Raw genomic sequence first — 25729 nt, forward strand, 5'->3', positions numbered from 1 at the left:
CTGTTCATGGGTGTAACTACAACTTGTTTAATGCAATTATGAGCTCTTCTCAGAAAAAAATTCCTCAACTGTTTGAGAAACTTTGTTGAATAACTTTCTACTCATTAAATGGTGAAGGACTGAAAAGTCAACTTGATATTCTCTCAAATAAGGAAAGCAATCGCTCAAACCACAGTTTCTACAGTGCTCCAAATTACAGGAGCCCATGTGAAAAATGACAGTCTCAAAATGCAGTAAAGAGTTATGTTCTATACACACATTGCTGAAAGCAGAAAGCAAAAGCTGTACAATATCTGTGCACTGAAAAACACTTCTCTTCAGAAACTACAAGATCTTAATAAAAGAAAACAACCTTAAATTTGAAAATTATTCCTAGTACTTATATTCGATATTCTAATATTGAATATTCTAATTCATTTCAGTTATTACACCACTGAATTTTACAATCTAAACTAGACAGAACCTCTGCTAGGATTAAATCAATGCTACCTCTGCTTCTGATCACACTACAGTGATTTACAACTGCTGGCTACCTAAGGAATATTAAATTGGTAAAGAAAAGACACAGCATAGATTTCAGCATTTCATCTTTAATACATCGACTGCCCCAATTTAAGTTTGTGAAAAATAGGAAAATAGTCCAATTTGACACTAACTTGGATTAAAATTTTAAATTAAATTCATCTGCATCAATAATTTACCACTTAATCAGTTCAGCCTTACTACAGATGTGAGCCACCTACATCATCATCAATACTTACAGGGTCTTGACAGCTCAGAACCTCCAGGATGCTATTGAGTAATTCAACACAGTACTTCTTCTCTTGGACCTGCTGATCATCTCTCTGTTCCAATAATTCCTTCAGTTCTTTGGTAATGACAGGAAGCAGAATGTCCCTGCATTCTGAAAGAAAATAGAAAGCGTCTTAAGAGCAAATATAAATCAAACACTACTTGCAAATATATCTTCCTCCAAACAAGGAAACAATTCCCTTTAACATCTACAGTCTATTGCAATGTGGAACAGTTGGTTTTGCAGTCATGCCTCAGGGATACTCTTACACTTACGTGATAATTTTCCAAGTTAACAATATTTTTCATATGTAAACAGACAATTTCTTGATCAATATCAATTGCTTCAGATAAAATTAAGTAGTCCCAAACACCTAGTGACAAAGGAGTCAATTTATACACAAAGGGACAAGAAATATTTTTTCTAAAATTATTATTTTAGAAAATAAGATGCAAAATAATCAACAGAATTATTCATAGATTCATAGGTACATTAGGTTGGAAAGGACCTACAAGATCATCTAGTCCAACCTTTCTCCTATCACCATCCCTACCCACTGAACTACTAAATCAAATCCCTTAGCACCTCATCTAAACGCTTCTTGAACAGCACTAGGGATGGTGCCTCACCCACCTCCCTAGGCAGGCCATTCCAGTGCCTGACCACTCTTTCAGAGAAAAACGTCTTCCTCAAATCTAATCTAAATCTTCCCTGGTGCAGCTTGTGGCCATTCCCTCTCATCCTGTCATTATTTATCTGGGAGAAGAGGCCCACCCCCTCCTCACCACAATTTCTCACACATTCTGTGTGCTTCATTTTGAAACATGCCTTCTAAGAACAAGTACAAAAATGGAGATAGGAAAAAAATTCTACTGAAAGGCCATTCAAGCCTACAAGGAGCAAGAACTATGCACACATCTGCTCCTGATTAAATCTAAAGAAGATGACAATCTAAATTACACTTCAGTCTTACATATATTGAGACAGAGCCCTGTTGAAATGCTCTGGGGACAAGGTGCACCAATTTTAAATAACTTCAGAGAAGGCACTGACTAGGAAAAAAAGTAAAAAAAAAAGTTTCTTTTCAAATGTATTGATATACTTTGAAGTGATTTACATAGCAACTTATTTGTACACTAAGCAATTAAACAGACTACAAGGCCAAAGCGTGAATAATGCTGAGCGAAAACTTCAAAAATTTATTTATAATAATTAATATTCATAATAATTTATGAAAATAACATGAGACAAAAGCAGAGCTAAATGTAGACTGAAAGTTTCCACCTTCAGATTATAAGAAATTTCCAGCAACGTATTAAACTAAAAAGACAAACTGCCAGAGAGCTCAAGTCCTTACAAAACTTGATTGAGTTCTTATTGTTTAAAACTGTCTGTCTGCTGTAAGCATTACGGAAAAATATACATCATCAATTGCTTACTATTTTATATCAAAACTGCATATGAAACATATCTAGAAAACTTCACGATTTCTATAAGCAAGAACAAAAATGTGACTTTTATTCATCTAAGAATGATTTAAAAATCCTATTCCCAGACATTCAGTATTCTAATTCACTGACAAACAAACACAGTGTGAGCCACAGTGAAAGCATATACAGTGAGATTTAAAATCAAGCCAGGAACACAGAATCCTCATTATAAGAGTGTCAGTAACAGGAGGGATTTTTGTGGAATTTTTTTAGAATGGCTATATAAATTCCAGCTGATAGTATTAAGATATCAATGCACAAGTTAAGTAGCAAAATGAGCAATGTCCTCATTTGAGCATCAAGAATTCACTGTTTAGAAAAAGCTGAGTAGAAATCGGGAAAACCATGGAAGAAAAATTTACAGATATCAAAGAAAGAAACAATCAAAGTAAATGCTTCTGTTTTGGAACTTCTTAATTTATGAAACTTGTGTTTCAGGGGGAAGATATTCACTGAGAGGGTGGAGAGGCGCTGGCACAGGCTGCCCAGAGAGGCTGTGGCTGCCCCATCCATGGAGGGGTTCGAGGCCAGATTGGACAGGACGAGAGGGAATGGCCAGCCTAATTTAGTACTCCTAATTTAGTACTTGAAGAAGTGGTTGGCAACCCCACCTGTGAAAGGGGGCTGGAACTTGATGATCTTTTAGGTCCCTTTTCAACCCAAGCCATTCTAGGATTTTATGATTTCCATGCAACTAAAACACCCTTTAAAGAGAGCTCAATGCAGATGGTAAGGAGATGGCAGGTTTAAGTGCTAGCTGTTTTTCTGCTTGATAAACGAGGTAAATGACAAGGACTGCCAGCAAAAAAATAGACATACTCTTTCTTAACACTAAAATCCTTGGAAAAAAAAAAAAAAACCTGCTTAACATTTTATTGCCTTTTATTTTCTAGAAAATAGAACAAAACATATGTTGCCTCAAACTGTATCTGAACATGATACATCACCACACAATGTGAACCTCTTGCATTTATTTCATCAGCATCTCCCAGAATACTGTTCTACATACAGATTGGCACCAAATTCCAGCACACTTTTATAGGGAGGTTCCTTGATAAGACTTCATGAATAAGGTCTGATAGATTGATTCAGGTACAACATTAAGCATAGCTGCATGTAATTTTGTAACTCCTCTTTCATCATATTCTTCATAAGAAAATATTTAATTATTTCTTCTGAACCAGGTAAGTGAAATTCAAATTTCAGATCATTAATGCAATAATGTCATTAGAAAAGACATTTGGGTCTCCTTCAGCAAAAAACACAGATGTGCTTCATTCCTGACTGCCTCGTCTGTGCAGCCAAAATGGTAATAAAAATTTAACACCACTTTTGTCTCCCTTAGGAAACACTATTCTTGATTACCTGGCAAGACTACAGTCACAGCCATCTGTTAGGATTGTTTCATGCCCACTTACACTGGCATGCCAAATTAGTGAGGACATAGATGTCATCTGAATATAGATTTAGAGCAGAGCCTTAAAAATAAAATTGGTTAGTAACATCCTTTCAACAAAGAGGGACTTCTATGGCAGACAGTGCACAGTTTCAGTGCCATGCTTCTTCACAAAGAACATCTGTTCACAACTGCATGTATCTTCCTACTAGAAGTCGTCCCTCTCCATTATTTGACATCTAAATCTTTGTTGGAAGCACAAGAGCAATGTAGTTAAAATTCTATATACCTTTTTTCATGGTTAAATCCCAAATTTCACAGCTTCTATAAGAGACAAAGAACAGATAGGTACTTTTGGGTCTCTTACAGATTGACCTGCAGACTGTAAGTGACAAAGTGTCTGTATCAGTATTTTCACAGGAAGGAGAAACACAATGGTGGATCTTATGAAATTAGCACACATCACTGTATCACTTTGAACTGATCATTCTAAGCAAATGTCAGCAAGAAAGATTAGATGGCAGAGTACGTACAGTCTTAACAGTCACAGCACACTACCAACTCCAAGCATAAATACAGTGGAATGCAACCACTTCCCCACTTCAAGGCATATCTTCAAGTGTCTTGCAGGAGATGAGTAATGTCTTTTATTGGAAGGCAGCCAGAGCAACATCTAACACTACCACTGCTGCATCCAAAACAACGTCCTGTGTCTTTCCCAGTTTGCAATCACTGCAGTCTGCCAGCCTGCCACAAATGCATGTCAGCATGTCCTCCCTGGCAGATAATAAGTTTGCCTTCTCTTTGGACAATGGTATACATATGAATTCCAACATTTTGTTTAATTGATAAATTAAACTTTGCGAAAATAAGCAGTAGCTTTGTGTTGATTTCTATTATATATCTTTTTTCTTTCTATTCCACTTGAAGGAGTTACAAAAAATCAGTATTTTAAAATATACATTTATAAGTTAACTGTTAAAATGAGTTCACCTAGCTAGATTTGGATTTCCCTCCATATAAAAAAAAAATTCATAAATTATTTTTTAAAACCAATTGTAAGAGGTCAAGACTAGGAAAAGTAACAAATACTTAAGGAAATATCTAGCATGTTGCATATTCCTCAATAGACAAAAGATATTAGAGGCTTTAATCCTCATGAGTCACCACAAATGCATGAGAACAAATATCTGTAGGTACATGTATGCTTTCCTTATCCACAACAAACTACTTCAGGAATAAATCTGGGAAAAAAGTGAATACAGGATTTGAAAAAGTGATGCTTGAAAGAAAATACTAAAAATACTACTGCACATTAATAAAAGGAAGAAAGAAAAAAAAAAACTTCCAGAAGTGCTTCTTTAAAGAACCTTTTTAAATCTAGAGTAATCAATACAAGAATGGATCCACAGGAAATAGTTTGTTTCACTACAGAGCCATTTTTAATGGACTTTATGAAAAGTGAATGTTTTCAGCTTTTTCCCAGTAGCTAAACATGGGAAACTCAAATGCATTCTGATTCTCTTACATTTTAGCATTTTAAAGTTTTGCAATTTTGTGCCAAACAGTGCAGGAAAACAACCGCAGAAAATGAAGAACAAACCTTACACTGAAGCACTCGTGTTCTGATATGTAGGAACATGAGATGTTATGAAAACAGTTAAAATTTTTATTCATAACTCAAACTTATCATAACTTACATAGATTAAATATCATATCCTTACAGAGATTAAATAAATAAATAAATAAATCAGCACATACTGTGTATTATAACCACGTGTTATTTAAGGTTCTGGTTGTCAATTAAAATTAGAGGCAGAAGAATATGTATGTGCTGCAAACTTCACAGATTACCTAATTTATTTTTACTTTGGTGGGACCACTTAATTTAATATTAAAGAATTTAAGATCATACTGTAGTTAAAAAGATGTCAGTCTAATTTCTAGTAACACATGCATCACTTATAACATAGGACCAATCCATAGTTTGACTTTGTTGCATGTCAAAAAGGTAATGCACATATCAACGTATCCTATATATTAAAGGATAAATCGCAGATCTCACTTAAATCTTTTCTCATCTAGCTCATCAGTGCATGAAACCCTGATACTTTTCAGGCACGAAAATGAAAGCATCAGAATATTCCAACAAGGCCAAAATTGGTAACATTCACATTAGTATTAGGAAACCAACCTAGTTGTTGACATACGGAAATACACATTTTGTTTCAACAAAATGTACAGTAGAAAGAGGCCTTCCATTAGAAAAACAACTACTGTCATTTCAGCATTCCTTCTGGCATTTGGCAGATTAACCACTACAGATAACATATGTCTCTTGCTGCTGCTCTTCCAGAAATCAGCAAGTCGTTTGCATATGCTGAACATGCAGTAGCTGTGTCTACAGCTAGTGATCAGAGGCTCAGGATTTTGGGCTAGGAGACAGACGCTCTATTCCCAGCCCTGCCGGTGACCATCTGTGTGACCTACTTAGAGTTTATACTCTTTGGAGTAGATCTCATAGTGTTTTGCTACAGAACAAACTCTTAATCAGGAGTGGACCTCTAGAGAATACAAAGACAAAAGCAGCAGTGTGAATACAAACACAGATTATTGTACTTCTAAGCACTTCATATTGATTTCACATCAATAAAAAAGCATCTCTCCAAGGCTGATTTACAAACTTCAACATAATGTCAGTGAATATTACATGATCAGCATAGAAAAAAAAAAATCTATTACCAAATATTATAAGCTTACGAATAATAGCATCAGCAAAAGACTGCATGCACTTTGTAAACACCTATGTCTAAAAACAGTGACTTCTTGATAACAGAAGGGTGGTGAGGGAAGAGATTATGGTAGCACTCATCATATCATGACAGATATGACCTCACATCCTATCTGACAAAAACACACTGCTCTATGACCAACTACAGTGAAAAGTTTTGAAAGCCAGGAATTACATACCAGTCTATTCAGTTTAATTTCAAGGCTTCCAACTTTAGGCTCATATGAAATTTAGTAGAGCCAAATTTCACAGCTTCTTTATTTCTTAGTTTTTGGAAAGATATTTCACTGTTTTTCCTATTCTACTTAGAAAATGCTATGAATGTCAATGGATAAAGGAGGAGAAATACCAGGAAATGAAATCTAATTAAATTATAAGATCTACAGACAATACCACTGAGAGTAGAAGTAAATGAACTTAACTGGAATTCTAATGAACTACATGGAAAAAGATTAAGTGCTAGAGCCTCAAGGAAAAATGGATAATCTGAAACATACAAATTAATATACTTCACTGTAATTGGCAATTTAGTTAAGCATATTCTATATTCACGGAAGAACACTACCTCTTCTAGATAAACGTGAACTTTAGTTAATGATATTGTTAATTATCATGCTGGATCCTATTTTGTGATACACTACATATGCTTCCATTCTTGTTAATTACCTTCCACATCATTGCTTCAAGTAATGAATTAGACATTGCCTACACCCTACAAATATTGTGGTAAGCATGATTAATTTTAGAATCAATTGCATTTGATGCAGACCAGTAAAGATGGTTCGGGGAGTTTTATTTCTTTTTTGAACCAAGGTGATATGCATGGGAAAAAAACTTCTTTGCTCTTCATTGTGCACAGTACAGAAACATTTTTCATGCCACTGTAATATCAGTCAGAGAGAAATGATTTTGTATTGGTCTGTTCACATTTTCTAGTGTGGGTAATTAAACAAGTTGGGGATTTTTCCTTTCTACAACTTGTAGGTTAAACACAAACAGTGTGAAACCACAACATACATGCAAACCTTAAAATATCAGTTACAAACAAAAATATCCTGCAGTTGTATCAAGATTGATTTCCTGCCATTAGAAACTTAAAGGCAGATCAGGTAAAAGAAGAACTACAGAAAGAAAACCCTAAATAGAAGCTCTGCGGTGGAATACTGTAACATGTTTAGATAATACTTTTGAAACAATAGTAACTTTGTTAGCTAACAACAGTGAGAGGGATGACAACTACTTCACATAATGGACTCACAGTAACACATGCTTGGGAGAGGCCCTCATTGGATTGCATCCAGAAAGTGAAAAGTATGTCCTCTTCCCCCCCACCAAAAAGAAAAAGAAAACATCTCAGAGAAGGGAAATTGTGAGGTCTGGATATGTATATGTTTAAGACTCTACAAAAGTAGTGGAAAGTTTTCTGTCAATCAAAATACTGAAATACAAAATCTTTCAATTAATATTCTTTAGTTAAAGCAAATATTATCGAATTAACAAGATAATGACTTAAACAGCTTTATTTAAAAACAAAAAAAAGTTTCCTGTTTTAGGAGACTTTCTTTAGAAGACCATCGTATCACATGGTAACTAAACCTGTGCCTCCTGCCTTGAGGACCATGCAGAAGGGAAGGTTCATCTTACTCAAGAGTAAATTCCAAAGTGGGAGCTGGCAGGAAGAAAGCTACAACCAGGGCTTGGGAAGGGAATAAGATCACATGTTCAGGGGAGGGGGAGTGTTGGTTTTGAGGGGATAAAGAGCTAAGTCAAATATTCCAATTCTGACTGCCACTATTGAAGACTCTTGGAAATTACAGTCCTTTATTACCTATTCAAAATCAACTGAACTGTATTACATATCACCTCTTTATGGACTGTTGCAGATTGCTTGAATATATATGACAATAATGGTCAATCTTGTCAAAAACAAATGATGCTGCCCAAAGTACATACTTAAAAACAACAAAAAAATCTTGTTATGATGTTTATGTTTAAGGTTATGTTAAAGCCAAACTAAGTTATGAATCTTAAATATTCCCACTGTGATTTCTCTAACTAATATGAATACATACACACATATTCATTTGCAATAAGATATTGGCACTACTTCATTATCATCTGCACGAGCCCTTTTAAAGTGACCTGATTTTCAGCTAATGTGATGACATCACACTGGGGACTGTTGCCAAACAACATTTTCTACAGACCTTAAGCTGAATTCCAAAGCTGTGCTTGGAATGAGATGATTTTCATACAGCTCTCAAATAGGTATATCCAGAATAGGTAAATACTGGACATTTTTAATTTAACTTAGATAAAACAAGAAGGAAAAAAGAGCTGCGAATCTCTATTCCTTTCACATATAAGCAATTACTTAAATATTTAAATAATAAATAATTTGACAGTGCTTGCTCAGGACAGAATAAATTCAGAAACACCCTACTAGAATATCACCTAGAATGAAAGATCCTCACTGAATTAAAAAAACTCAAAGTTTGCAGAATGGCTATATTCCCCAGAGAAATGCATTTCCCCAATTGTGTTGAGAACCAGACACTGCCTTCAAACCAGACATCCCTCCATAATGTTTGCCCACTCTGAACAATTCTCTGAGAAAACGATGTCCTAAATACGGGATTAGACTCCAAACTCCAGTGCTTTAACAAGTGGGTAAAAAAACAATTACAAGAAAAATTACCATTTTGCTTCTTCAAAATAAATGATTGTATATATGATTTTACCATGTTGTAACTGCATTCAAGACAACATAAACCTCTGGGGTAAATTAAATATCTCCCATTACTGTATAACATAAATAACAGAAAGACACAGATAACTCTTCACCCTGCAGCAATTTGTGGAAGCATATGCATTCACAGAGACTACATTAGGAGGAGAACAGCCCTTCTGATAAGTTCATCTGTCTCCGAGTACTACAGAGGGAATCTAAACTCTCCAGTTCAAATCCAGGAATCCAACTCCAATATTTAATATTACTCGATGTGAACACTCCTGTTGCTGATAAAATTTGATTTTCAGTAATTAACTGAAGACACATATTTCTAGCAATTGCAAGATCACAGTGGTTCATGTTTGTCAGTAAAGATGTTGTCCTAAATAACCAAGTAAAGAAACAAAGTCCCCAGTCTTCCAGTAACAGGAGAGTCTGGGGAAAAGTAACAGCTTACAAGTCACAGCATTTTTACTGTATCATTCTGTGTATATATTGCAGTACTACCTGCTACCACTGTTGCAACTGTTGAGTTTCCAGAGTCATCACCTCTGAATTATCACTATGGTATATCACTGCACGCTTAGAATGTTATTTTACCCTAGGTAGAAGTCTCGTATATCATATGCTGTCTTCACAGGGTTTCACTTTATGTTCCTACTTCACTAAAATGCTTACAATGGGGTTCAAAGAATATATATATAATCTCCATCCATCTAACCACTATATTAGAAGAAAAATATAAAATTCTTTCTCTGAGATCCATGTTCCTTCTTTGGCAGTAAACACGCTTTGCACAATGGCCATTAGATGAAAAACTTGAGCACCTCTCCAGAGGTCAGTCCTCTGAAACTCACACTCTCTCAGTATTAGAGAACAGGATTACTATTTTTATCATTTAAAGCATTTATAAAGGCAGTTAAGAAAATTTAAGAAAGGAATTGTAAACCCTTGGCTAGTTCCTAGAACATAATATTTCTTCAGAAGTTTAATAAACAAATGTAGACTTTACTGTTAGTCTTGATCAGTCCAAGAGAGCCCCAACATGAATCAGGAGGCCTAAGGCATGCTCAAACTCAAACTTCAAAATCAGAGCCAGGAATTTATTTTGTACTTTGATGGAAGGAAGAGGCTTTGATGAATGTCAGCTTTGAAAAGGAGCATTAATGGGGGCGCTATTCTGTCACAACATTTATGCTTGAATTTATGCATATTTATGTGAGATAGCTAAAGTACAGTTACCTAAACAAGGTGCATCTTCAGACACTAAACCAGGTCTTCTTTTTCACACAAAGCAAACTGCTCAGTCTAATAACTAGTCACAGCTATGACTTAGGAGGACCCACCAGTTTCTTTTTGATGATTTGAAGATTCTGATGGCAAATCCTGGAGACCGTTAGTTTTGCTTAATCTCAAACATGAATTGCGCAAAACAGAAGTCAATATTTTCACACTTGTTAATTTTCAGCCTTAAAGTTACCTTAAACTTACCTTGTTTTTTAAACAGGTTGCTGCGTACTATTTCCTTCATGGACTGTACTTTCTGCTTCTGTAATTTCACTGGTGGAATGCAAGTGTAAAACTCATAGAGCAGTTGGCTGCACGTAAAGGAAAAGTATCATAAACACACATCACAGGTTAATAAGAAAAAATAACGAGCAAAATGCTATATAGCTCTAAGAAATATTTTTTTTATGATTTTGACTTACTTCTCATATCACAATCACTGAGACAGTAAGAAGTTAGAAAGATTACTCTTTTTTCCCCAATGCAATAAGGATATTTTTGTATGTGTTGGAGGCAATTCATCTTTGACAAATAAAGGTATTTATTTCAAGCTGCTAAAATGAGATTTTGTTCTCTTGAATAGAATTTATTCAAGAAGAAAAAAAAAACTACCCAATAAATTATTCCACTGGGACATTTCATTCAGTCATTACTTAAGAATTGGACCTCATTATTGTAAGCCAATTAAATAAAAAACCTACTAGCAATAATTTATTCCAGATAAGAATCAGCATTACATTGTATACCATGTTACACATGACCGTATAATACCTTATGACGTGTACAAAATCAGCTCACCTCAGTAACTTGGCATCAAACACCATTTCGACATCATGAAGAACTGATGGTATGTACTTCAAGGCAGCAACCTGAATGGAAATCGAGATTGTGTTGATTTTGTAGGTTTTTCTGTGCACAGAGCATACAAAGACAATATAAAGCACTGCATATAAATACTGTCAGGCTGAAATTCTACATAACATTTTAATACAATTTCATCGCAGTTTGCTTTTTTACAAAGATTCAACCACAGTGCAATCACCAGTTGCCAACAGAAACCAAGAGATAGTCCTTTCTCTAAAACAAAACTGTTTTCTCTGTTCTTACTTCAGCTGAAAACTGGAATTTCTTCTTGCCACATACATTTGCATCTATCAAAAATAAGGCCATGGCATGAATTTTTTGGTTACTGGGTAAAACCTACAGCTAATTTGTTCTACCCTTATGAACTCAGAATTCAAGAATGTGGCTACAAATAATAAACTACATTTGCATGCTACTATAAATTTAACTGTAGAAAAGAAAATAAAGTATATTAAGTTTTAGTTTAATCTCTTCCTGGTTCAGATTACAAGAATTATAAAACTTATAACAGCTTCAGTTCATTACACAACTCAAAGGTATAACTTACAGCAAACATTTTGCTGGGAGCTAAGTTGCTGAACAGTCTGTTTCTGATACAGCTTTAATCTTTTACAACAGGCTTGTTTTACCTTTGATACATCTTGGATTGGTAAATGAAATAAGAAAAAAATCCCAGAAATGTGGATTATGCAAAAATTTACTGTCTTTTCTTCTAGGTAATATGGTGCATCCTTGAAGACAGATTAAACACATTATCTAGAAAATGTACACTGAAATGTCATGCACAGTTCCAGGCAAAGTGTCAGAGAATACATCTCCCCAAAAGATCAGCTGCCTGGAACATTTATTCAAAGCAGAAAAATTTTCAATGCCTTCTACTTCCTACTAGATCTCAAAGCAAAAGGAATCAAAACATAAATTCAAAGGAAAAGTCAAGCACACTACAGCATGTTAATAGCAGAGAATGCATGAAGCATCATTATTGCAGTTATCTAGTAATATCTGCTTCCTACTTGAAGTGCACAGCTCTGACAATTTTCTATTTAAATGAAGAACTACATATCAAGTATTTGATATTAAATGGTCTTAGTAGCTCCTCCTCTTCTAGTTTTGTTAAAGCATCTAATCCAAAAAGTGAGAATAAATAAAACTGACATGACCCTATTTCAAGATGCTTTAATAATGTACCTTCAAAATGCCAATACTATAATCTTTACTTTTCAAACTAACATGTAAGAAATTCTCATTTAGCTCCACCTGAAGAAACTCAGTGGAGGTCTCACCTTCATAGATTCCTAAAGAAATTCCAACATCCACATATTTGGTTTTTTTCATTCCAACACTCTGTGCTTAAAATGATATATTTTCTGTGAAATTTTGACTTCCAGTCAAGAACAGTTAGAGAAGAGAAATAAACAATAAATCTACCTAACAGTGTCTTACCCTGAAGTCTGCTAAACAAACAAACAAAAAATGAACAAAATACAAGAGCATAATATGAAATGATATTATATAATATTACATATTATGAAAATCATAAACAAACTTAATTTGTTTCAAGTACACACCAACCTGCAACAAAATGGTAGTTTTATGTTGGCTTTTCATCAAGTTGTTGATGGATTCAAACAGCCTCCTCATAGATTCTTCAAATTCTGTTTGTTCTTTGCCTTCATATAATCTGTTGAGACAGGCACTAGGTTATCATTTCAGAATTAAAAATAAATAAATCACAGTTCCAAATGTATCAGGTTCAATATTAACTTAAGAATTATTTTTCAGAAGTTGGTATAATGTTATATACATAGATATTTCACCCACGGGTTATAACTGTTACCCACTGTATTGAGTAGGCATACTTCAGTTAAAATAAACATAATAACATTTTCAAAAAGTTTTTTTGTTTTTTTTTAAAGGCTGTAAAGAATGAAACCTGTCAGACTTGATGTTATTAAAAAAAAAAAAAGGGAAAAATGATCATTTCACTTTCCCAGAGAAAAATCTATCTTAATTCTATTAATTCAACGTATTTTTCTCCAAGAATACTTCTCTCAGTCTTTGAAAACTAACTACTTCAACTCCAAATACTAACTATTCTCAAGGGAATAAATAACATTAATCCATTTTTTCCAGATTTCTTTCATTTCCATTGACCAGTCGAACACTCTTGAGTGAAAAGTTAAATGACAACAGCTAGAAATGGCAGAGTTTCCTGTTTTCTTGGTTTTGTTGGCAACTAAAGTCAAATCAGAGCAATTACTGTCTACAGTAATATTTGTCAGATTGGACTTGGAGTTTCAGACCTTCAGTTAAGGTAGTTACAGGGCAAACAAGAAGGTGTAAATATGTATAGCTGATCAATTGAACATGCACTATATTGAATTAACCTGGCTAACCACAGACTCTGCCATGTGCACATTTTCTGCTACTTTCTAATCCTAAAAGTTAAGATGGAGACTAAAGTTTTCCAAGCAAAAACAAACAAACAACTCTGCCTTATGTCCTTCAGCTTTGCAATAATTTTCCCATTATCCCCTACAAGATGCTTCTTCCTGCAAGGCTCCCAATATCTTCTTTTGCCAGGACATCTATTTAAAAAAAAAAGTAAAGTTTTTTTAACTACTTTTGAACTTCTATTCTCAGGAGCACCGTTTGTTTTTTTATACTGCTTCTCATCCTGTTTGTCTGGATCCATTTAGAAACAGAAAGTTCTTAAGAGTTGAGAATATTTCTAAGGGACTGTGTACCTGTAGCCTACCTCTTTCAAATCTACTCCCATTTTGACCAAAATTTCATAATCTATCACATACTTAATTTCACAGAACTATAAACTTACATGGATTTTTTTTAAAGTGAGCAGTGGAATAACAGAAAAGCTGTATTAGAGCTCCCATTGACCAAAAGGTAGATAAAAATGGCACAAATCTCTGTTCTGTTGGCTGCCACTCATAAGCGTAAAAACCAACCACTGGGTTACCTACAAACTTGAGTTTGCCATTACATATCTTCTGGCACTGCATAGCTTTGGCACGTGTCAGGGAGATAACAGAACAAGTCCTGTGGGGGAAACAGCTGAGGATAAATGGAAAGGGCAGGAATGAAGAGAGAAAAGGGAGGATGTAGATGGGATCTGGGGGATATGATGACAGTCTGTAAGGGCTAGTGGAAGAACTAGAGTTTATCAGTACTGTGTTGTAATCCTTCTACTTTCACTTCCTTCATTCTTCTCCTCTCCTTTTTCCCTGTGCCTAAATAATACTCATAAATAATACGCCTCATCTGTTTGCCTGAGTCTTTCATATAAATTCCAAATTGACTCCAAACTACATTCAGTTGTACACTAATTACTGAAAATTATCTTGTTCTATGCACAGTCTGAGATACTGAACACACTTATCCCAAAAACAAGCATGCAGCTTTCAGTCATCTGTCACAACATCTGGCCATCCATTGGTCTTAGGCCAAGCCACCTGATACAATAAATAATCATCCCTTCAAACTGGCTATTACTACATACATCTCTGGAACTTACACTGTAAATCAGATTAGCAAGCAATTATTTGAGGATAACCACTCTGAAAAAGTGTTACTTCAGCAAAGTCTACAGCTCTGGCCAATTGCAGAATCAGGAAGTTTTTGTGTTTTACTTACAACAATGAAAACTACAGTTTTATTTTCCAGAGTCACCTTTTTCTGATTCACAGGTCTATTATTCTGTGATACTGTGATACTGTACTGATAGTTAAATGACAGTAGCAAGAGTACTTACTGGGAAAATAATGTCCTGGATCTGACAATGAACTTGAAAACATATTCTAGTGCCTTCAGAGTTCTTAAGATAGGTTCACATTGCTCTCCTCGGCTAGAAATATCCAAGTAAGTCTTCAGAACACTCATTAGTTTCCTGCAGTTAAGGAAAATATTTTTAAATAACCTCTTTTGACAACTCTAAGTGAATATTTATGCTTCAACTAGGTCACACAAAACATTTATTTTTGTGTTTATGTCACACGAATTATATCAGTATAGAAGAAATGAGAAGTGAATTCTTAACTGTACAAACAGGAAAGCAATCTGAAATCTCATACCAGCAGCAAAAGTTGAAACAATTGTGGAAACATTATTAAAAATGCTATAAATAATGTAATCTTAATGTGGCCGGAAGAAGGGCTGAAAAAATAACTTTAGTTGTTGTTCTGTTGGTTTATTTTTTTTTCCCCTATAGATCAATACAGGGATGGGAACATACCCTAAATAAATAAATAAAACAACAAAATCAAACTAGCACTTGCTTCTTGATAAAATATAACAGTTCACCAGCTGTGCTGATAAAAGTTTATGAAGTGATAATTACAGTATTTTGGCATATTCACATGAAAATAAAAACTCCAAAAAACCCTGGCTAATGCAAAGAATATGCATACAAATACACTCATATGTAACAGTTACACACATCCTCAGCTCCAGTGCACCATCCTAGCTCAGACTGCACAACTAAAATTCCATAAATCTCAGCCTCTCAGGCAACTGTGGCACTATATCCATTGGATTTTTCTATTTATTCCTCTGTATTGCTTCCCTGAATTCACAACTCTGTACTGAGTTGGAATAAAATTTATCTAGCTTACATGCAATGTCAGTCCCCTCAGGGTCCCTCCAGTTCTCAATGTTATGTCCTCCCAGAATTCTGGAAACAAGGTACAGATGGATGACTAAACAGAAACTGAATGAAGACCTCACAGTTTGCCCAACAACCATATCATCTCATGGAGTCAAAACATCCATTTAGGAACAACTTTCAACAAAACTTCCTGCCTCGGCTAACGACCTCATCAACAGCATCTGACAAGGCATCTGTAGACACTGGGTTCCAATTACAAGCTATGAGAGAACTCTTCACATTACTCTAAAGCAAGGATAATAAGCAATGAATCATTGCTAGCATCAGAAAATGCCTCAATGGCAACTACTTCTGAGGAAAGCTGCTGATCAAAGTTCATCTGTTGCTGAACTGGCAACATATTTCCATGTACTATCAACTGTCATGCCTCACACCCAAAGCTTTTCACTATCTGCTCAAATCTCCACAGGCATTAAGCACTCTCTAATATCTTGGACACTGGGCATGAATGACCAGCAAGGAAAATCTGAGATAAGAAGAGCTAGTCCTCTGTTGATAATACTTGACATAAAGTGCTTCTATAAAAATCATCAGAGCCATGTTTGATCACAAAATATTTATCACTGTCTAGATCCAGGCAACTGCAGCTGCCAAGTATGACAAAATATCAGAGAAAAAAGCCGTGTTCTACAGTCAATCCATCCTTCCCACAGATCTAGGGACACATTCATGTAGAAGAAAATGTGGTTGTAGTATGTCTGAGCCATGGTATCTCCTTTGTAACTATGAATCAGACCAAATACAGTTATCTCTATATCATAAATTATTTTTGAAACTGAATTTATATTTCACTTGCAATAAACCAATGATGCCAAGAAAACTCAAGATTTTAGGAGCAATCATAACTTTATTTTAACTCTGTAACTTTGATTAAATCATAAGAAAATGCCAGAGAGGAAGTCTCATATGTACTTTATATAATTAAGCTGTTCCATACCTGACTTTCTCTACTTCAACAATAGTAGAAAGCATCAAATTGCATATGCTAATTACAAATAATACATAAGGTGAAAGACAAATAAAAACCATGCAGTTAGTTGCTCGAGCTTTCTGAAACCGATAAAGCTGACCCCAGCTTTCCTAGAACATGAGAAAGGATTGATTGTGCACTGCAAGCAAACTTATGTTCTAATGCACATTTCAAAACTTATGTTCTGAGACACATTTCATTCTGAACTAGAACTGCTGACTATCCAGCACAGAACAGAACAGTATGTTCTCAACTATTCCAAGCTTTCAGCTAAGGTCTTTCATCTATTATTCAAATCCTCAATTAAAGATTTGTCTCAATCTGTCATTCCAGCAAATGGCCAGAACAAGACTTCAGGCAGATGAAAAATATCTGTCTATCCTGTTAGCACTTCCCAGATGAACAGAAACTGATGGTGTCACCTTGCTTCATAAGACAAAGGCATTTTATCCTACCATCACCTGCTAAAGCATATTTAGACAAAGGAATCCAGTATTAAATTCACTGCATAATGTATCTCTACAGCAACTCTTCTCCTCCATCAATGTTAGTTTTCCCATTTGGGTGTTATCTTGAAGCTCCATAAAATCCATTAAATTCTGTCCAAGACTCTACTTTCCAATGCCATAACCACATAAGACTTCAGTTCACAACAGACAGTGCAGCAAAAAAACAAATTTCATTTTACTGTGACTAAGAATTTCTGGTGCAGTAATGGACGGACAGTGAATTGCATGTGAAGATTTCACTGTTCACAAGCATTTTTTCCCCATGAGTTTGCTTGCTGTAAGATAATACGTGGAAACATGTATCAATGGTTAAGGACACTCCCACTTAAAGCACTTGAGATTACAAACAGGAATGCAAATGGAGAGGACCTATAGCATGGCATCTTTTTACAAATTTCACAAGATGTATACCATTGGCCTTTCCATTTTTAGATAAGCAAACAGCAGCATCAAAATAACTGTTATAATTAGATCAGAAAATCCACAAATAGGATTTACTCTTCTTATTTGACTGCAGACATTTTAGAAGAAATAAAAAGGAAAACAAAAAACAAACAACTTACTTGTATGCCAAGGTTGCACTAAAATGCTGTTGGATATATGCTTCCAAAACAGCGTTAAAATGTTGAAACTTTCGGTCTGCAATGAGTCCTATGATATATATCTAAAAAGAAGTAGACATAATTAGCATTTTTCGTGAAGTCACAGCTTAAATGAAAACATTAAGCCTCCTGAATCATTTGTGATAATCCACTACTTTAAAAGTCTCATAGGTTTAAAATAATTGCTTTCCAAATAGTAATACCCTGTTATCCTGTTGAGAATTTAAGGCCAATTTGTTGAGATAAGCAATTTGATAGTTCATTCACATTCATAGAGCTTTTTACTTTGACAGCTTATATCTTTCATTGTGGGTTCTTACCAGTGCATCAAAGACAAGGATATCATACTCATTACTGTGGGAATGTTCCATCATGATGTTAAACAAAGCATCCAGAGTATCTTGGAGAAACTATAAAAAAAATTAAATCGTAAACTGACAACCAATTCAGCTCAAATTCAGCACAACTGAATTCACAAACAGGCAATTTTGTTTTCTCTAAGCAGGAATTTTTAGAGGCCTTTGCTGAAATATCAGATGAATTCAGAGCACACTTCTGAAGATTTTGTCTTTAGATTCTTTGATTGATGAACTTAAATGCTCAGACATAAACAAGCAACAATACATACTTAGCTCAGAGCTCACCAAATTCAGCTAAAAATGCTACATTGACTACTGATTATCTAACATGGCATTCCTAGTTCCTTAGTGATACAAATTAATAGTAGCTACTGTTACCTACAGAAAGTGATTAAAACCACACTTGATACTTCTGTGATCTGATTAAAAAAAACTTTAAATCAAAAGAGAGCTCCTCAGTGATTGGACAACCAAATGTTTGGTGGGTTTTGTTTTTGTTGTTGATGGATTTGTTTGTTTTTTTTTCTGGGGGGAAGAGAGATTATAAGTCCCTTTGTTTTGTTTCGTTTGCTTCTTCTAAGTTAAATTCACCTTTCTCCCAAAGAAACTCAGAGAGATATCTAATGCTTTTATTTAAAAAACAAACAAACAACACCAAGACTCCTAGTCTGAATACTGCTGTCCTAATTAGTTTGATTGAATCTAACAACAGGACTACTTATTTGTTCTTCTTTCATTTCAGACATGAGAGAAAAATTCTTATCTCAGATTTATCTTATAATTGGTTTTGGTCATTTTGGAGACTACTGTTTCTTTTTCATTCTTCCCTCATCAAATTAGAGAATTTACCTTAAATAGGATCACTAACTCAGGATCACTAACTAAGCAATTTCATAAACATGAACATATTTCACAGCAGAATACAATTGACTGACTCTTGTGCAAAGTCTAGTCTAGCTGACAACTCACAAGCAATGATTAACCAAATCCTGAAGAAGACAAAATGGAAAGCCTATTACTAGGCACAAGAGAAGCTGAAAGGATTGTTCTAGAGAAAAAGAGGTGTCCATGCTTCATTATTTTCAAGTTCTGAGCATGTCCATCTTTATTAGCATTTTATAAGCTTGCGATCATGCATGTTTATACCTACACATCCATGTGCAGAGCACAAAACTCTAGTGTAAGTTAAAGAAAGATTGTTAAAGAAAGTTACTAATAGCACCCAGAAAGGAATCTAGTATTGCACTGTTGCCCAGTATTCACAAAACACTAAAAACAAAAGATATACTTTCACAACTTCCTCTCCATCCACAATCTTCAGTTTTTCCAGGTTCTCCTGTAGCAGCTCTGGCTTCATGCGCCACTTCAATAGACCCAGTAAGCCCACTATCAAAAAAAAATTGACAGACAGGCATTAAAACTCAAGATGTGATTTATCATTTGTGTGGAAATCTTCTTTCAAAATGTTCTAGCTATTTAGAAGGTACATACCATTCTGAGTTAACTTTGTTGAACAAACTAGAGTTGAAATGTAAAATGCATCTCGTGAGCTTACTGAGAGCCCACCTACGATACTTGAGTTTCTGCCTAGGGTTGCTGCTTTATTTTCTATATGAAGACGTGTAGAAGGCAATGTCAAATATGCACTAGCATCCTCCATTTTTTTACTGTCACCCTGAAAAATAACACAGCATTTATCATATATTTTATGCCATTGAAAAATAGACTTACTTTGTACTTCCTGCAAAAGTAAATAAAAACCCTGTCCCTATTGCCTTAATTAAAAAAATTATGTTGATGTAGGAATTAATTAGATGAAGTTTCATAACCGATGTTAAGTAGTCACACAATATGGTTACTGCAGTCCTTTGGTCTAAATATTTACCAATTTGATCTCAGTAAAAAGCAAACAAATAACTACTATATTACCACTGATTTTAGTTGAAGTGTGCAAACAACTTTTAATTGTATACATCTCACTTCCCATTCAGTCTGCCAAACTAGGTTACTGGATACAAATCCAAGCCATAAAAATAAATAAATAAACAAATAAATAAATCTTGTATATTGGCACTGATTCCTGGTTTTTAATTCCTTCTTGTTCATTAAAAACAACAACAAAAAACACAAGACAAGAAAGAATCTCAAAACATCTATTCCCTGCTTCAATTTCCAAAATCAGAAGTGCTACCTGTGTTCAATCAGGATTACTCAACACAATATTCTTCCTGTCCAAAATCAAATTCCTGGAAGTTTCATCTTTCTGTCTGAGAAACTACAGAAGTGAAGCAGTTTCAAACAACTCCCTAAGATTACATTCCATGATAATTCCTCTCTTCAGCCAGAACAATGGCACATTTCCAGGTACTAAGTTTTCACATGACTTTCTATTAATAGAGAAGATCAAAATCAGATAAATTAAAAAAAATAAATAAATAGGAGAAAGAATAACCGACTCTCATTGTTCTTCCACAAACTCTCTGTAATTAAAACACAGAATAACATTTAACAACCATTGAAGAACCAATCTTACTTTTAACAAATAAAAAATATTTTTGTCTCAGATGGAATAATAAAATGGAGTCAAAGACAATATATTTATATAGGCTCAGTCAGGAAGAAAGGGAAAAAATAAGAATCCAATACCTTTAGGACTAACAAATCGTGGACACCATCTTGAAGAGTTGTTCCATCCTCCTTCATCAGCCTTATGTAGGCCATTGCAAAATTCTTTTCTCCTTTATCTTTAGCTGTAAAATCAATATTTATGGTTGACTATCAATCAATTAATCATAATTCACAAAAGTAAAAATTCCCCACTTACACTCTTGAGATGACCTGTGCCTGAACACGAAGCGCAGATGTACTCTTTGCATGTCTTCAAGAGGGACTGCTACCTTTAGTGAAAGCAGAAAATACATTTCTGTGATCAAATTCTTTTTCACAACCTTGAGTAGGATCTCAGAACGACTGCTTTATTCCTTAATTACCATACCTAATAATGATGCCAAAATATGCAACAGGCCAGTTGTCAAAAAAATAATAACGATATCAAGCTTGTAATGCTTAAACTTTAGACTCGTAGCACCCTTCACTTGTAAATAAACAACTTCCCTTTGAAATTCTTATTAGGTAACATCCTTCACATTAACTACACTTTCTGAGGGGATCTACTGTTGGTGACTTGATGCCAATGATTCCACCTATGAGTGGAATCAGGCAAATTTAAAAGCAAACTAACACACAGAGCAAAATGCAGAAATGGTCAATGTTTCCAGAGCAATGTGTTTTGATTCCAAAAAACACTTCAATTTCCCCCCATGCTCAGCAGCACACCTGCAGGCAATGTCACCTTCACTGGTGCCTTTAAAAAGTAATTACACTTACTCTCAAGCCTCAGGCATGCTTTTTAAGAACCACTTCTAGAAGTTTCTGGTCATTTTCTAGTTATCACATCTAGCTTCGGTGCCTTTAACTATTAGCTGAGGCTAAAGAGATGCAAGAATTTTGCTTTTAGGTATTTTCCTGTTGTGGTTTAAAAGAATATTTTTCAGTTTGCTCTTTTTTTTCTTTCCCATGCAATTTAAGCCTTTAACCCTGTTTCATCCTCACACGAGGCAGCACCACATGTTCAGCAGGGAGCTCCTGACCTTTAAGGTCTCCATCCAGCGTGGCTGTTTGACCTGGTAGTACAGAACCGATCGATATTCACTGACAGGTTTGTCCCCTGCTCCCAGGCAAACAGCGTTCTGACAAAAAAAGAGGAAAAACACACACTTGAGTGGCTCGTGAATTCCTGTCAACCATTATGACACGTGCAAAACCAATGCGAACCCACAGAGTGAGCCTCTCTGGCACCCCGCCTCTGGGCAGCAGCTTTACCTCAGCGCGAGGCGGGAACGGGCGCACGACCACAGGACTGGCGTAAGTCATGGGGCAAGAGGGACTGCCTTGAAAAAACAGTTCTGAATTCGGTGTGGTGTCATTCAAAACGAAATAATGTTTACATTACAAACAGAAAGGAAGCCTTGGCAGGAGATAATGTTTTCCAAGCCTCTGAACACAACAAAAACAAACGCTTTCCATCATTATAGAGGACCTAGCACCAGATGACATTGTACAGGGTTGTGGTAACGAACAGAGGCTGTGTTTCTCTTCCAGCTGATGAACTCAAGTAATGAAGGCACTCAGGTCAATTAGTAGGGGAGGGACACAACACAACAATCTAGCTTTAATCACTCCACTGAGTTCTCCCCTGACTTTAAAATACTCACTTCCAGCAGAATCACAGAACTATCTGGCTGTGTACCAAAGGTGATTTCTGAACTAGAAGTTGTAGATGCACCAGTAGTTTGTCCTCCTGTATTTTTCCTCCAATATTTACAATTTTTTATTTATTTTCTTGTCTTTTCCCTTTCAGCCAAAGTTTAATTTCTCCATTTCCTTTCCCTCTAGCCTAGTCTAGATCTCTTTACCAAAAACCATTTCAAAGACACCTCCCCTCTGTATTTTCACTTACAATTCATCCTGTTTAATTCCTGATTTTGATTGAATCCCAGAATACCCCCAAGTTGGAAGTGATGCACAAGAATCACTGAGTCTGGCTCTTGGCTCCACACAGAACCGCCCAGAATTTGAACTCTACATCTAAGAGAGTTTTCCAGGCACTTGTTGAACTCTGGCAGCTCAGGACCATGCCCCCCTGCCTGGGAGCCTGTTCCATGCCCAACCACCCTCAGGTGAAGTTTTCCTAACACCCAGCTTGACCTTCCCTGACACAGCTCCATTTCGCATCTGGTCAAACCCCACAGCACAAATTACAATGCTCTAATGACTGCCAGAACCAGTAGAAATCCAGTTCAACTTTCTATCAAGTTGAAAAGTGGATCTGTGAAGAATCGTAATGCAATTCCATCTTCCCAGTCTGATTGCACATGTAGAATGATCACTAATGGTGATAACAGAGGAAGCACAACCACTGACACCTCACGAGGCATCAGATGTGAAACTTTCTGAAAGAAGCAAGTGTACTGACTGTTACTGAAGGCACAGATGAAGCTAACCTCATAGAGGCTACACTAACTACTGCAAGGTTGCAACTTTAATGCTAAAGATTCAGTGAACAATGTGAATCTCCAAACACCAGGATAGACACGTGGTGACAAGAAAGGTGCAATGCTGATACTCGAAGGTTTCTAAGGTCTGACCTCTGCAACTTAACTACAGAAAGGTAAGTCTCACCTCCATAAAGGAAGGTTTTTCTAGGTTTATGTACCAACTTGTTCAAATGTGTTCTGTGACATTCACTTAGTACAAGAGGGCTTTTACTCACAACAGTAGATGTTCTTCTAGCCCTCTCATTTGAAATTAATTAATTAACCCTATTACTCCAGATGGAGCCTTAAAAGGGCAGCATAGAGGTGGACAATAACCTCCTTTCTCTACTAGCCACCTTTCTCTGGTGCAGCCCAGGATACCATTGGCTTTCTGGGCTGCAAGAACACAATGCTGGCTCGTGTCCAGCTTTTCATCCACCAGGATCCCCAGGTCCTTCTCCATAGGGCTGATAGTTAGCTGTACTCAAAGGTATGCTTTGTGATCGGGGTTACAAGTTAGTGTGTAGACCCTAGTTATTATGTGTGTGTTTAGGATACTCTTTATTTAAGCTTTGAAGCTATTTTTAAGGTCAAATGTCTAGCTGTAATTCATAAACACATTGACATTTCAGCAACTCATGAAGTACAGTGAGCTTTCCTAGCTTTATTTTATCTCAGGAAGCGTCAGTATGATTTCACCCTTGTGAGTTCAAGAACAGTATGAAGCTCGTAAGGTTGAAAATTCCTCTGAATACTGAACTGGTGTTAAAATGTCTTAAGGAAACGATAAAAGTTCATAAAAACAGAAACAGACTAACAAAAAGACACTGTAAATATTCATTCTGTGCATGTGACCTGTCCACACTGCTCTGCTCTCACTTTATTTATTTGCCATGGACTTCACTGAAGGAACAGTCTTCCTGGCATGAATCCAGGGTTTATGTGAAAGAAATGGTACTCTGTACATTTAAATGTACAAATACATTCCTCCATGAATTCCCACCAAAAAAACCCTGGGAGTTACAATGTAGTAATTGTGAGAAACAGCTTTTAATCTGTTTGCTCATTAGTCACAGCTAAAGTAGGTCATTCATATTTACTTCTCCTTTCCAGCAGTTTTACAGTATTATGCAAGACATTTATGGGATTTGACCAGATCCCTTACACTGAATATCAGAAAATTAATCCATTGAAATATGTCAAGTGTGAGAATAATGTTCGCCTATAATGGTATTTCATAAGATTTTGTAACAAGTTTTAAGGCATACTTCTCTTAAGTACTTCATGTTTATACGTCCATCATACAGGGAATAAACACAAAAACACTTACTGGTATGGTTTTCCCTTCTTCATCACAAACACACATTATTACTTCCACACTTCTCTGAGTTGTTTTATTGTATTTATCAAAATCTCCATACAGCAGTGTGATATAAATATCATTTCTAATGTCTCCTAAAAAAGAAATGAAAAAGTTATGAATGAAAATGCAGTGAGAACATAGGGTCGAATGAAATTCACAGTAATTTCCAACGGGAAAACATACTGCCATAGCAAACGTCTTATTTTCCATCTGAACTTCGATTTTCAGCTCTTTTATTCTTAGCTGATAGTACGATGAACTGGGCAACGACTGAAAACAGCATTCCTGAAAGTGACTTCCACTTACTCTCGTCCTGCACTGACACCTGCTGGTGAGATGGCAGCAGGATGCCATTTCTGCATTCTGGTCTGGCCAACTACACAGCTGTCATTCTAGAAGGAACTTTGTATTTTCATTGTCTTATCCAAAGAAATTTAATGTTCTCCCGTTAGAAAGATTTAAAAGTACCTAGATTTTAACTTGAAGGTTTGGAGGTTTGCTTTTTGGGGAGATGAGTTGGTTTGGTGTTGTTTTGTTTTGTGTTTGGTTTTTTTTTGTTTGTTTGTTTGTTTGCTTTTTTAACAAAGGACTGTGATATTATCCAAGGAATTCATTTTTACGTAAGCCTCTAGTTCTAAGGCAAATTTAACATGTAGAGTGAATTCTATAGACACAGTAACCAATTACAGATATCAGTAATTAAGCCTAAAAAAAATCAATTAATTAAAAAATAATATTATAATATATTATATTATAATCATATTACTATATGTTATATTATATTATATATATTATAT

General features: G+C 35.5%; 1 protein-coding gene across 1 annotated transcript in view; it reads right to left on the reverse strand.

The window, feature by feature from the left end:
- DOCK2 (dedicator of cytokinesis 2) overlaps positions 1 to 25729 on the reverse strand; it is a 146310-nt gene that overhangs the window by 99153 nt on the left and 21428 nt on the right. The window contains exons 14-26 of the mRNA XM_065734474.1: positions 24900 to 25024; positions 22124 to 22222; positions 21298 to 21370; positions 21120 to 21223; positions 19965 to 20148; positions 19762 to 19859; positions 18435 to 18524; positions 18076 to 18176; positions 15122 to 15256; positions 12925 to 13033; positions 11287 to 11357; positions 10693 to 10799; positions 762 to 904 (exon numbers count right to left, since the gene is read on the reverse strand). Coding sequence (XP_065590546.1) covers positions 762 to 904; positions 10693 to 10799; positions 11287 to 11357; positions 12925 to 13033; positions 15122 to 15256; positions 18076 to 18176; positions 18435 to 18524; positions 19762 to 19859; positions 19965 to 20148; positions 21120 to 21223; positions 21298 to 21370; positions 22124 to 22222; positions 24900 to 25024 — 1439 coding nt within the window. The remainder of the gene's footprint in view (positions 1 to 761; positions 905 to 10692; positions 10800 to 11286; positions 11358 to 12924; positions 13034 to 15121; positions 15257 to 18075; positions 18177 to 18434; positions 18525 to 19761; positions 19860 to 19964; positions 20149 to 21119; positions 21224 to 21297; positions 21371 to 22123; positions 22223 to 24899; positions 25025 to 25729) is intronic.

Source organism: Cyrtonyx montezumae, unplaced genomic scaffold (assembly GCF_038088225.1).
Source record: "Cyrtonyx montezumae isolate F1298 unplaced genomic scaffold, pur_monq_1.0 scaffold_18, whole genome shotgun sequence".
NCBI classification, from domain to species: domain Eukaryota; kingdom Metazoa; phylum Chordata; class Aves; order Galliformes; family Odontophoridae; genus Cyrtonyx; species Cyrtonyx montezumae.